At 29.2% G+C, this 15,408-nt stretch overlaps 1 protein-coding gene across 6 annotated transcripts in view; it reads right to left on the reverse strand.

The window, feature by feature from the left end:
* LOC145842574 (muscleblind-like protein 2a) overlaps positions 1–14,131 on the reverse strand; it is a 36,924-nt gene extending 22,793 nt beyond the window's left edge. For all 6 annotated transcript variants that reach the window (XM_082950040.1, XM_082950039.1, XM_082950037.1 and 3 more), the window contains exons 1-3: positions 13,918–14,131; positions 13,222–13,412; positions 12,058–12,177 (exon numbers count right to left, since the gene is read on the reverse strand). In XM_082950040.1, the coding sequence (XP_082806166.1) occupies positions 12,058–12,177; positions 13,222–13,412; positions 13,918–13,924 (318 nt within the window). In that variant the 5' untranslated portion in view covers positions 13,925–14,131. The remainder of the gene's footprint in view (positions 1–12,057; positions 12,178–13,221; positions 13,413–13,917) is intronic.
* Between the last annotated feature and the right edge of the window lie 1,277 nt (positions 14,132–15,408).

A 15,408-nucleotide genomic window follows, 5' to 3' on the forward strand; every position in this document is an offset into this window, starting at 1 on the left:
AAACATGCTTGTTATGATCATACATGTGTTATGAAACTCAAGCAGATTATAGTAATTAGTATACTAAAAGCATCAAAATTATGTATATCTAATTGATTTAAGAATTTTCCACTCATATATTACAAGGCGTACAAACAAAAACTTTTTATAAAAACATTACTGCGTGACTGATGCCTGGTTTTGTAAGCTGTTCATTACAAAACAAAGATAAATCTTTTAATTACAAAGATTAACTACTAAAAGTTTCGAACACAACAAATGACTTGTTTAAATTTGAACACAAGCTTTTATTGAACTATAAAAAGAGCATTTATTTTGGTTTTAATTTGCATTTTAATATAAAATTATTTCCGGATTATTATTAAGAAGCAAAGATTAAAAATTATTTATGCCCGCAAGTACAGTACAAAGTGAGCACACTTGAGATTTTTGTAAATCCTGTCAGTGCATACACTCATTGAATTTAAAAAACCAAAAACGTGATTTATTCACGTACTTTGAAAGATGCAAGTTGTTTTTTTTCCGACCATTCGACAATAAACTTTAAGCTTGAAACTTCACAAACGAGTTTTTAATTTCAAAGTTTGTTTTAAATGCTAATCGGATTGCAACATGAGACATTTCACAATAGAATTATTTTGCAACCTTTTTCAGCGTTTTTTATGATGGCACATTTAAAAAAAGGATTATATTACAAAAATAAGTTTTGGTATAAAAGCATGCGATGCTTTGTAATTTGTCTTTATTTTTCACAAAGAAAATTTCAAAACAAAAAAAAAATAGCGCACTACTTACTACTTTTTAGTAAATTAATATTAAAGTATTTTTTAAATTTAGTAATAAAATGAGCGCAATTTCTAAAAATCGTAAAAACAACTGACTTAAATAAAATAAAACAACAAATGTTTTTGATGAAAAGTTGTAATGAAAAGACCAAATTATTTTCGATACGGTTGGTGAACGTGTAAGGCAAAGTATCAAGCACTTGAAAGTTTTTATTGGATTTTATAGGTTAACACTCTAGAACTAAAATTTATGATATGTCTGGAAAATACTAATTACATAATCATTAAAACATAATACAATTAATAAAGATATTAAAAATATTATTTAAATAATCGATCCGCAAGAAGCTGAAAAAATTCTTTCAAGAAGTATGTGTATATATTTTTTTAATTCAAAAACTTTATATAGCTCCCTAAATTATGCAGAAAAAAGTGTTATGCTCTTTACTACCACCAAGTGGTTAAAATCTTTTAACAAAAACTAAAATATGGAAAAGGCACGGTAGACAGTAAGAGTATAAATTGTTTAAACAATCATAAAGATTTTTTGTGTCGAAAGAAAACAAACGTTAAGTGAAATATCAAGATTAAATTAAATATTTAATGTTAAACTTTGAACTTACTAACCAAATTATAAACATAATCAAATTATATATTCTGTTGACAACTTAATTGTTCCTAAAAACTATAATTAAAAAACTTATTAGTCAAGAAGAGCATATTTAAAATCTAAAATAAAACCACCACCTTATATATTTAAAACTTAGTTGTAAATGTTCTTATTTATACAAAAAGTAGTATAATGTTTTACGAAATAAACTTTGCGTATAAACGAAAAATATATTTACTTATGTATCTGTAACTTAGACAACAAAAACATCCAAAAAAAACGATGTTAAAGTAATGCATATGAACATTTGTCAAAAGTAATCAAATGCTAATTAGTTTAAGAATCGTAGAAAAATCATTACAAGGTAAAATGTTTTTTTTTTCATTAAATAAACAAAAAATCAATAAACTTATATTTGTTGATTAATACTTAGTAATTAAACTACATTTTATTAATTACGTTTATTATATATATAAAGTTCGAAATCTAATTATAGTTCTTCTTTTCAACATTATTTCATTATAAAAAATTTTGAAACACTCACAATTAAAAGTACTTTGTTCAACAAATTATATACATCAGGGGTCGGCAAACTGCGGCCCGCGGGCCAAATGCGGCCCGCGAAGGGTAAATCTGCGGCCCGCGAGCACGTTATTTTTTTAAATGGAATGCGGCCCGCGAGAGAAATTTCTGCGGCCCGCGAGCTACTAAATGTGGCCCGCTGAGCAAAAATAAATTTTCGTAAACTTTTTTTTCGGGAATTTGGTTTAGATTGATTGATATCGTTTTAAGTCCCTAAATAACATTTTAAAACAACTAAAAGACTTTATTACATACTTTAACTTGAAAATGTTAAAAAGACAGATTAGCATTTGACAAGTGATCTTATATCAGTTTCACAATAACTTTCTTATTGCATCTGTAAATTATTAGCTGAAAAACGAAGTGCTTGGATGCAGTAGGTTATTTATATATCATTTAGTTAGTTATTTATATAACAAATTAAACGCAAATGCTTTCTATGTAATGCACACTAATTAACTAAAATTTCATTCTGTATAGTTCAGGTATTTTGTTTAACATGTAATTAGTACCTACATTTTTTAGAAATGTTTTATCACAGTAATTTATATTTAAGTGTGCACAAAAACATTTAAAATAGCATAATAATAAATAGGTTTATTTTATTTTCCATTTAATACATACTAAATTTTAGAAGGATTGTGTGCAATTTAAATTAATTACTATACACACCAATGTACACAGATGTTTTGAACCATTTTTTAAACCTTTATTTTTAAATACTTAAGTTAGATTAAGTGAAGTTTAATCATATGTATAATTTTTTTTTTCTACTTGAAAATCTTAGTGTTTACAAACACTTTTAAAACAGTATATATGCAGAAATAAAAATTTACTTGTTATTTAAATTGGTATGTATACAGTTTCATTTTTCAAACAAAAGTTTTTGGTAGATCGAATTTATTTCTTTGCTTTCCACCCTTATATATATGCTATTTTTTGTAATTACGTATTTAAGATATATTATATTTAGTGATGGTAAAATTAATAAATTTAAAAGTTGTTAATCAAAATAGTTCAAATTCAATTAATTAAGCAACTTAACTTTGCCACAATATTGGACTAAGTTAGTCATTGAATACTTTTCAAATTTCAGGCTAATTTAGACATTTTTTTAGTATTTAGCTTGAATTGCTTTTTTTGTTCTAAAATTTAAATCTAAGTTATCAGGCTAGTTTTTGGCACTTATTCAAAACTTTTTGCTTTGAAGAGTGTCAAACAAACTTATGATTTATGTTATGTTATATTCACAGTTATGGTTATGATTATAATATATTTTATGTTTTAAGTCTTGCAGCTGCTATACTTTGAAATATTATTTATATTAATTTATAAGTGTGAAAAATTAATGTTGACGTAATACCTTGAATTTGACAATTTGGGTACAAAAACCTGGAAATTGAGATTAAAAAAAAAAGAGTTTTAAATGTCTTTTTTTTAAGCTACAGATGCAGATATGAACAATATAATTTTTTCGTATGCGATTCAAATGATCCTTCTTCATTAATTTAATTATTAATTCTTTGCCATTTTTTGCGTTGTTTCATAACTTGTGATACAACTTAATTTACAAAAAAAAAAAAACAACTTCAATCAAGCTATTGCACGCAGAAAACTTTGATTGTAAATGTGCGTTAGACTTTAACTTAATTTTTTGTGTAAGTTTTTTAGAATCTAAATTTAATTTATAACTAAAAATTGTAGAAAAAAAATTGTCTGATAAGTTTTAATTGCATCTATAAAGTCAAAATATGTTATTAGTTTACTGTTTCAAAGATTGTGTAAATTTTTATAGTTGTTTTCGTTTATCTGAAACTCCAAAAGTTTTGACTTTGTTTCAAGTGTCATTATATGGCACCACATTTCATAGATAACTTGTTTTTTTGTAGTACCAAGTTATGTTGCTAAGACAAATGTTTTAAAATGTTTTCAATTCAAACGGTATCTCCTTTTTATTAATTACTTTTGCTACTTTATAAATGCCTTGAAAACTTGTTCTGATAAGTCTGTAGTTACTAAAGATAATCATGCGCTTTGTTAAAACTGATGTAAGCATTTTTTCGTTTCTTGCAATAACTCCTAACCAACGTTTTTATATTTTTATAGTTCGTCTTATATTTCACATTTACTATTTTTAAATTCAAAATTTTTATTGCGATTAACATTTGTTATAATGCTAAAAAAAAAAACTTCTTTTTATTAATGGGTTAATAAATTTTAATTTTTTCGTTATAAATATTTAAAAAACTTGAATATACATTCAAGCTGACTTATAACATTTATTTTTTTTTTTGTTTATATTTAATTCACTGTTAATAAACTTCGTTTTTTTTTGTAAACTTTGTTATAAACAGGGTTGCAAAAAAATGCCTAGTTTTGAATTTTGTGTACTCAGACTAAATTAAACCTGTTTAAGACATTGTTGAAAACTCAGGTCTGTGTGAAATTTATTTTTCAAGTACTTTTAGTAAATCTGTCAATACTCATAATAGTTTTATTACTGTAGTGTAGTTTATTTATTGTAATATATTCTAGGCTACGTACATATTTTGTACATGTATTTTCATTTTATGAAATGATAATATTTTAGTTAATTATTTAAGCTTGATTAACAGCAATTTTTAAGCTTTTTTAACTTTTAGTAAACTTAGACTGGTTTTATATAACTCAAAAATTTTTGCTGTTAAAGTGACAACTATGTAAAAGACTAGTTAATTAGTAATACAGTATTTGAGCAATAATTATGTAAAAAAAATGTTTTAGGTTTCTTCAGTACAAATAGGTTTTATTTTTATGTAAACTAATTTCTGAATTTTTAAAAGAGTGCAAATTTTTCAAAACTTAAAATTTATTTTCAATAGTTAACAATTTTTTTTATAAAAAATTAGTTGATAACATAAAAAAAATGTATAAAAGTCACTCATAAAGTAATTCAAGCTTGGTTTTATTTTAAAGTTAAGTAAATATTAAGTTAAACTATTAACTGGAAAAAGTAGTACATAGTTTATTAAGAATTAAGTATATTAGTTAATGTAAATGTAAATCCTTTTTTTAATAAATAGTCTATGTAAAAGTAAATCCAAATAATAAACTTAATAAAAGTTAACTAAAAGTGTGACTAAAACTAAAACCAGAAGGTTGTTTAAATGTAACTAAAACTAAAACTGCGGCCCGCGAAGTTTTTTGAAACTTGAAATTTGGCCCGCGAGCACTAACTGCCTGCCGACCCCTGATATACATTATATCAATGACGTAGAAAACTTAAGTATGTATGAAATTGTATTGAAAATATTGAAGGACAATTAAAGTGTTTAATTTGAAAACCTTTCACAAACCAACTTAAGCTTTTAGTTCAAAAATTAGATTCAGAAATATTAAGAACTTTGTAACAATTTGAGGAAAATTAAATGTTTATAAAAAATACCATTAGTTAAAATTTTATATCTGCTAGTGCTAAAACTTTTTTAGTAACAACTTTAATTAAACTGTTTAATGTGAGACTTTTTACTAGAAGCTTAAAAGCTTTGAATAATAATAAGATACAAATATAAACTATACTATTAAGAAAATAAACGTCTAATGAACATCTGAAAACTATTTAGATATCAAAGCACAATCTGAGAAAAATCCTGAATGTATATATTAGTAGCAAAATTGTAAAGGTCAAGATTTTTTAAATAACTTGTTATAGTTCAAAAAAACTAACATCAGATAAAATTTAACCACGAGAGAGCGCAAAAGAGAAATACCAACCAGAAGTGCACGTAAGTTATGCAATATTACATCGTTTTAATTACAAACACATCTTGACCTTTGATTAATCATAATTAAATTACCTAAATCCGATGCGATATTAAGTACACGATCATAACAGATTAAAAAAATACGTATCTCTCATTCACTGACTAAACAAAGGAGGTCTAATTGTGTTCAACTTCAAAAGCAAAGTTCAAAAATTACTAGACTTTAAACATACCTTAAACCACTTAACTTTACAATAAAACGTATTTTGTTCAATGAACCAACTCAAAGACGTAAAACTTACACCACTGCGTCAACAAATGAGTAATAAAACTTTACCATCCACCTACGAACAATTCAGAAGCGCGCACACCAATCGCGAGTATATAATCAACGGGTCACGTGTCATTTGTCTCCGTCACGCCCGAGCGCGTCCGACTTCCACACCTTGAAATGTGCGTGGGCGGCGGGCCGTGACGAAAAAACTTGAGGTTCGCCGTTCAACTTGACAAACGAAAAGAAAATTCCAAATTGCCAACCAACATATCTCGGTGGATGCGAGCGCGCAAGCAGCGGATTGATCATTGCTATTTATATCCCGCGTACCGCGCCGCGCCCCTCGCATACACACACGTTAAATTGTCTGCTGCTTGTGTATTTGCGAGCTGGTAAACACCAAAGTATGTTAATTGAAAGGCTTTCATCCTCGAGGCTGGCTGTGAAAGCGTGCGCGTGTTTCGTGCGTTCAGATCAGATGGATTTTTCAAATTGCACATTGTCTGTTGTCTTTAAAATAAAAAGAGGCTTTTCATTCACACAGATATGTTGTTGAAAAACTCACTCGAATGTTAATGGTATGTAAAAAGTATAGAAAATTTGAGCTGTTTTTCAGAGGATTATATCTGTTACAATACGTGCTTTTGTTGGATGACACCTTCAAAACTATTTACAACTTTACAGCCCCATTGTTTTCTAAGTTGTTGTCGTCGAATACCAGCAGTAAAGTTACATAAACTTTTACTGCTCGGTTTTACATTTCCTGCAAACAAATCAAACACAAACTAAATCAAGCTGAATACAGCGCGGAATAAAACAGCGATTTGAATGGAGAAGTCTTGGGCCGAGCTGAAGTAGCGCCATTGAAAGCTCTTCAAACGACACGGCAACTTTTGTGCTCGCACATGAAAACTTGTTAGTGCGAACCGGAAAATTATCAATGTTTTGTTTGAAACTTTTCATGAAATTGTGCTCAAAATTTTATTTTAATTGTAAAAACTTTTCAAAACTTTATTTCTTGTAAAGTTATTTTATAAACAAAAAACCGCAAGCATTAAAAATACTACGAGAGTTCTCAATTACTTTTGTTTTACATAAAAACTTTCAAATACCAATCGTGACTTGATTTGAATGTCACAACATAAACTTGTGTATAAACTCATGGAAGCAATATAACATACTTCGATGTTTTCAATTGAACAAGTAGCAGCCATCCCGTCGCACGAACATTACATGACAAGCGGCTGACCTCCACCCCCACATTTCTTATGAAAGTCTGAAAAGCATGACAATGAAACTGCACGCCCTAAATCAAAACACCAGCGTTGACCAGAAATGAAAAAAAAAAAAAGTTGCGGAAAGGAAAATACCAAAAAAGTTTTGTGTTTACCATTTTTGCGGCGGTCTTAAACAAACACAGAATATTTTTTGGGGTGAATTATGAAGCGAGCCGCTTCCCGCCTCGAGCAAATCGTCGTGTTTGCTGGAACACGGGAAATTTGAATGGAAAAGCCCGAAAAATGTTCGAGCGCGCAAGGAACAGGCATTAAATTGATATTTTTAACGAAAAATATCAAGCGTCGTCGCGCCAAATATCAAACAGTGTCGCGCTGAATGCCAACGCTGTTTCGACACAAACACGCGGAGTTTTAAGTATCGCGAAAAAAGTATTGCGAAAACAACAACAAGTCTAAAAATAAAAGTTCAGTCATCAGAAACCGTGCGCACGAAACCAAGACAAGCATTACACTGTGCTGTACCAAGAAGGAAAGAGAATTAAAACCACAATCGAATTCCAAGTCTGAGGAAAATTTCGAGCGCAAAAACCATGACACTGTGTGTTTGCCGAATTAAAAATAAATATTTTGACGTCTTTCCGCACAAAAGGAACCAATTTATTACTTTTCGAGCACGGAATTTAAAGGCGAGCGGTTTTGACAGAACATTAATTTTTTTCAATGGGACGGCACGGCATTTTCAATGAACATTTACTTTTACAAGCACGGCGAGGTATGAAAATTTAATAACCTAATCATTGCCTCACAATAATGTATTGGCGCAATTCAAGGGAATGGCAGCTTGAGCGAAAATTTAAAAGTGCGTGAAAACGCAACAACAAGGCCGTTTTTGTTTTACTCAAACGCTTCGGCATGCGGCGGCAGAAACCAAACTGTAAACTTCAACCTAATTGAGTTAAACACATTTGGTAATTATAATACCTTTAATTCAATAAAGCCAGCTAATTAACGTGAGCGCTCAGTTGCTTTGTCATACAGCGCTGCGCAAGATTGATCACTTATCTCATTCTTTTTTTGTTAATGACACAAAACTTTTCTTTATCGCATAAAATCCACGAGGCAAAAAAGAAGTTATACTCAGTGAAGCGCGATTGAAATTATACCGCTGGCATTCCAACGAATGAAAAGGCAATGAAGTATTCCAATGGCCCGGAGCAACGTTCTCATCGTAAACAATTCAGGTTTTGTACACAGCTCGCGCACACAGAGAGGTTTTCGTTTTAAATACTCTTACGTGTATGCTACAAGTTTGTAGCAAGTTTGCGCTCTCGTAAACAACGCTCGGAGTTTTTGTTCCAATTAATTCGCAGATTGAAAACCAGCTTTTAGAGTTTGTTCTCATTAAATAATCATTAGACGTGTGTGTGTGTGTGGAAAGCGTGGTGTTGCAGGAATTTTCAAAACAAGCGAGGCTTTGTGTTTTTTTCACAGCACTTTCTTAACGTAATTAAGTACAACTTAAATAAAAACTTACAAACAAAAAGTTTCAATCCTTCAATTTTTTCTAAATTAAGTTTTCTACTCTTTTGGCTGTTTTTGTATATAAATAAACAATGTGTAAGAAATTATTAGTTTTTTTACTTGTTTTCTCGTTTGAATTTTGCAAAATTTCTTTTTTCAAACAATCTTTGATTAAGAACTTTGATCATAAGCAACATTTACCCATAATTTAATTTTTCATAACCTTAGCAACATAATTCAAAAATTTAATACCACTTTATAAAATAATAAACAAGCGACAGAGTAAATGCAAACACAGTTTAATAGCTGTGATAATTTAGACAATTTTTCAATTCAACTTTGGCACCCGTTTCTTGTGAGTGTCGCCGGCTTAGGGCCGCAGACTCATACATATATAATCTATTCAAACATAAGACTAAGCAAATTGTTTCAGACAGTAGTGGCAGGTCATTAAATTCAGTTCATGTTCGTGTAATGTTCAAAATTTAACAGGTTTTGTTAAGTATATCACACTTTATAGATTAAAAAACAAACATAACTATTAATAGTATTAATATATGTTGATATAAATAATTTTTTAATTTCTACTCGATAGCTTTAATTCATATTAAAACTATGAAACAGTAAATAAAACAAATAAAGTTTAAATAGTAGTTATCTTAAATTCGAAACTCGACATAATGTATTTTTGTTTAGTAGAATAGTAGAGATTAAGTTATTTGCAGGATAAGTGTGCAAACACTATTTTCATTATTTGAGTTTACTTGCAGTTTGAACAACAAAGATTACCTTAAACAATCAAGAGTTTTCATTAAATAATATAATACTTAAGCTTAGATAATTGTAAAAACTTTAAATGTATTTACTTTAAGTTCTTTAAACTAAATATAATCTTAGTTTATAAAAAAGTTATTTAAGCGAACAAAAATATCTTGAGTTAAGATTGTTTTTTTCAATATATTAAGAAAAAGCTCTTAAAATATTAAGTAATTCTTAGTGTATGTTTTCAGTTCTTAAAAGCTCATTTCTATCTTTGTTTCATAATTATTAGATAAGCATGCTAAAAAATTTGAGGAAGTTTATCTTTACATTAGGCTGTTACTTTGGGTTTCAGGAAGAAAAGTATATAAACACGATTTTTATACAATGAGTAGGATTAATCAAGCCTAAAAATTACTAAAACTAGCTTTTGAAATAAAATTTAAAAATAAATTAATTAATACATTAGAAAATGAGATAATGGCAATTATAATTACTCTTTTAAACGTTCGAACAAGCCTGCAAACTTTAAAAGATCAGCAAAATCAAAACATGATACGTAGCTTTCGCAATGTTCTAACCAGATCAGCACATTTGATCAACTGCATTTTATCATTAGCAAAATCAGTGACACATGTTGAAAACATTGTGAACCTAGGCAGAAACGTTGTAATGTTATGCAAACTTAACTTTGGTATGTTAAAAGAAGGATAACTGATGGAAAATAATCGGATTAAGGCAACACAATTGCTGGTGTTTTGACAAGTATTTTTGTTCGTTACAAGCACCCGGTTTTTTGTTATTCTTATAAGAATAAAAACTGGTCAAAAACTGTAAAAGTCAAACTTTTTGATCCGGAAGAACTTAAGTTTTGGCACAACTTAATTTATTTTTATTTTGCAGCAGTTAAAACAAAATTCAAAAAAAAAAAACATTTCAATTAACTACTATTTCTTGTTACATACACTTAAACAAGCTTCTTAAGAATTGTAAATAATCATTCAAGACTGATACAAAAGACCTTCAACGTGTAACAAGCGTAGAACTTAACCAAAACCGCTTTGTCCATTCCAAATTTGACAGCCGAACAAACGGCGAGATTTAGATAAGGATGAGAAATTGCGCAAAAGTTCAAAAATTCTATGAAACCGAAAGAAATGCTCGAGCAAATTACCTGACATGTTGGTGAACTACAAAGGCGCGCTGTGCAAACAAGAACATGCGAAAAGAGACTTTCTGTGCAAACAACCCCCATCGGCCGAAAGTCGTTCAAGTAGTTTTGTGAGTTTAGCGGCCATTCGACCGCGGTGCTGCTGCTACTACTGCTGCTACCATTTAGCAACACCAAGGAGAGATTTTAATTCAAGGTGCGTTGTTGGAAACATTTTTTAATGAATAATTAATCGCGGTTCAACGCGGGATTTTGTCGAATTTCCTTGCTCAAGATGTCACACTTCCCAACTTGCGTCACACTTTTTAATTTCGGTGTTATGAAAACATCAATTATGCATTGAAATAATACACGCATATGCTTGCACAACGTTCATGTTAAAAATTACATCGCTTTTCAACAAAACCACGCGTTTGATGTAAATTTTCTTGCGTCTGGCACAATTGACAATAAACAGACTTTCGGCATAAGTTGAAATTCTCACAGGCCTCGGCTCAAACTAGCATGCACGAAATAAACAATTTTGATAAAAAGTTGCATGATTAAAGCAATTACACCAAACGTCGTCTGAAACGGGCTCTGAATAATTCAAATTAACTTTGCAGCTATTAAAAATTATTTTTCAGGCGCAACACTGTCTTCGCTTGCTTTAAATATTAATAAGTGAACCGAAAAGAGGACAACTTCGTGATGAATAATTAAATTTAAACATGCAAGATTTTTGTCCAGATAAAACTAAAGCTTTGAACTCTTTAAAGGCTTTCTAACAAACATGTTTCAAAGCTAAAACAATCAAAAAAATGAAACTGATAGAATTCAAAAGAGATCATGTTTGTGCGATCAAAGGCAAACATAACACTCATTCACGCACTGGTTATATTAATGACGCTGAAGCACTTAAATTACTTAACTTCAGTTGTTAGTAATATGCTGAGCTTATAACAATTAAAAACACATTTATAACCAATTTAAATGTTTTAAATTTTTCAAACTAAAATACTTTTTGTAAACCAAGATTCGACTTGGGCTACCTAAGTGAGGTTGTTTTATACACTTTTTTCTTAATCTCAAAATCTTGAAAAAATAGACGAACATCAAGTTTATTTTTATCATGTCAAATTAGTGGTAGAAATATTTTTTTTTATTAGGTTCTTGCTAATATTGAAGACTTACAATTAGTATGACGTGAAAACAAAACGATCACAATTATAAGTCAATTTCTACAGTCTACCGATTAACATTTAATATTGAAAACTTTTCACTTTGACAGTATTAGTGTTCAATACACTTTTATTTGGTTATAACGGACACTCACTGACAATGCATGTATGCAAGCTACATGTTTTTTAAACAAAATTCAACTCAACAATGTACCTTGAGAGCGTCGTAGCAGGCGATGACTTTCCCGTCGGTGACCTGCATGTGCTTCTCGGGGTGGGCGTACCTGCAGTCGTCCGTGCGCTTGCACAAGCCCCTCTGAAATTCCCTGCACACCTGTGTGTTTGTTGTAACATTCATAATGTGTGAATTGTTCAAAACTGTAGTGGGTACAAGTTAAAAAACAAGCCTGGGCTTCTACCATGAATTACATGAGAACTGTTTGACAGGAACTAAGTAATTTATAAAGAAATAATTTATTTTACCTAGTAGTTTGCAAGTGAAAATTATACATAAAACCAAATGTCAATAATTTATTTTTATTAACAATGTTTAGCTTTGAAGTGAGGTTTTTACTATCAATATAGTATTTTTTTTACTATGTCATTCTAGAAAAAACTTTAGCCAGAATTAAAGCTTACAAAATACAAAATAAAACGTTTTTTAAATGGATTCAAACTTAAAAAACCCAATTATTGTTATAAAAAACTACAAAATTATAAAAGTTTTTGGTGCACTTACAAAAACTTACTATAAAATAATCAAACTAGAAGAAAAATGAAAGCTACATACAGCTGTTATTATTATTATTGTTGTTATATTGATTTTAAAACTTAATTGAAATTTAAACTTTACCTTAAACTCAATCTTAATATTAAAACTTAATTTGTTTAGTTCTTCAAGTAAAAATTTTGAGTAGAAATTTGTTTTCATTTTAATTTAATTGTCAAAAATGCTATTTTCCGTAACTGTCACATATCTTTTTAGATTTATTTAAGCACTGACGAGGTCTTTGACCGAAACTTAGTTTGTAAAATAAACTCTTGAAAGAATAAATTTATAAAATAATCAACTAAAAAAATTATGCAGTGAAACTATAACTTTAATTTTGCAAATCTTGTCAACTTTAATTAAAGTTACCAAGTAAAAATTTAACCCAGCGTATATTTCACAATAATTAACAAGTAAACGCAGTGCCTTAAGGTTGCCAAGATTTTTGGTTTCTTATAACACTTAAATAGTAGTTTAAAACCAATATAAAGAAAACTAACTTATAACCAAAATAAACAAAAAGTTTGATTGCAACTCAAAATTTCTTGCTTGGTTTTACATCTTGAATAAACACATCATTATTGACAAAGCAACAAAATAATCTAAAACCTCAACTTTGAGCCACTCCGGGTCCCTGATCGTAGGCAGTTTGGCGTGATGCGGTTGCAGTGTGGGGAGATTCCCTATCGTGACGTGGTTGAGGCCGCCGACCAGCTGTTGCGGGTTGATGAGGTGGTGGGGCGACACTTGAACGTGCTGCAATGCAGATGCTTGGATCCCTTGGTGGTGAAGTGCGTCATCTGGTGTTGGATTATATATTTAGTTTATTTTATAATGTTATTAGCTAGTTAAAAATATCTATATATATGAATACTTTTATATAAGTAACATTTTATTTCTTTATAGTAAAGTTATTTAGGGTGATTCAAACTACTTGTTTTGACAATTATTAGGTTGTTTGATAGTTACTAACACATTTACTTTTGGTTCTAACCACAATACGATTTAAAACTGGCTTCATTAAAAAACTCACTTGATTTTTTTCTAAGAAGAATATTTTAATAAGTAGTCAGTCACACTTATTTGATAAATAGATCTGGTAACCGGAAATAAACCAAATTTTTAATTTGAAACTTATAAATAGTTTAACTTTAACTTTTTCTCAAAATATGTAAAATGTTTTTATGACTGTTTTAAGGAAAATGTTTTGTTATATATAATACAAATGCTATTTTAAAACAATGAAACTGAAGTAGAAATATGAAAATTTATTCAATGTATAAAACAACAAGCACAACAACTTACTGTTCATTTTATGATACCAGCTGTTTAGAAAGCGAGGTTTTCTTGTTTATATTTAAAAAGCGAGAGTTAATAGTAGCCTTCAAATCGAGTGTGTATTTGTTAGTAATGGGCAAGATTTATGCTTAGCAGAGTGGAACGGCGAAATCAGAAGTCCAACCGATAACTCATCAAAACGTTCCGCTTCCAAAAAGTACAAACTAAAAACTAAAGCTGTAAAACTGAAATCAGGTTAGAAACGAGCACAAGTTTAATTTCGCTACAAAACCAGGTTCACGCAACTCAGCTCAGAATTTAATTACGAAGCGGAAGCAGTGTCAGGCAGGGTCGCCGTTCACCTTGGACTTGACGAAACACAAGAGTAATTTGTGTGCAAACAATCAGATCAGTTCAAGCAAGTGCGGCAGCTTCATGCTCGAACTTTTTTTTTGCAGGAGCTTTTCGAACAAAGGGTCACAAATGAGCAAAACAATATTTTTCCTATCATGTGTTGGTTGTTTTTGAAATTAAATAAATTAAGTTGTATGTAAACCATTTTTTATGTACTTTTTATATTTGTTTTAATCAGTAAAGGTTTTTAGTATGAAAAATATATAACTTAATCAGACTTTTTTCTAATTTGCCGTTAATAACTATATCTATATTGCTGCCACAGATTTTTTTATAAGTAAATTTAAATATTGTAAATATGCTTATTTAAATATTTTAAGTATTTAAATATAAGATAAGAAACCAATATGCAAAAACTAAATAAAAATTTACAACAAACCAATTTTAACCAAACAAAATGATGACCATAAAATAAGTTCTTATGTTATAATTTAACATCAAAAATTTCATTACACTAATCCGATTGAGCAAAAGAACACAAGCTTTTTTGAAAAGCAGTAAAATGGTTCAAATAGTTTTCAATTGAGAATAACATATGATTAAAAAACTCACACAAAAAACTGTAATGCTTCAAAAATAATGTATAATAGAAGTTTAATGCTATAAAAACACAATATAATCCGCTTAGTGAAAGCAATTTATTTTTTAAAGCTTCTGCTACAACAAATTACAAATAAAATCTTCAATTAGCATTTAATGCTAACAGTATAAGTAAAAGCTTTGGGTTCTAACTCATTTTTAATACTATTAGATGTAATAAAATCTGTCTTGTAGTAGTGCAAACAACGAAGTAATTTGTAAATGGTTCTACCAAGTTTAAAAGTTAACTAAGAAAAATTTTTTTTTGAAATGATAATAAAAAATTTTCTCTTCACAACCTGTTTTAGTTAAAGACTAATTAATAACTATTTTCAATTTAAACTTTCTGATAGTGAAACCAATAACCTAACAAACACAACATGTAAACTGTATACGTAGCAGATAAACAATTTTTTAACATTTATAAACTAAATAACTATAAATTTTGATGAAAAAACACTAAACATAGACAATAAGCTTATTTATATTTAAAATAATTTAAAAAGACTTCATAATGCTGCAATA

This window comes from Thalia democratica, chromosome 8, assembly GCF_965202585.1.
Source record: "Thalia democratica chromosome 8, ktThaDemo2.hap1.1, whole genome shotgun sequence".
Classification (NCBI taxonomy): Eukaryota; Metazoa; Chordata; class Thaliacea; order Salpida; family Salpidae; genus Thalia; species Thalia democratica.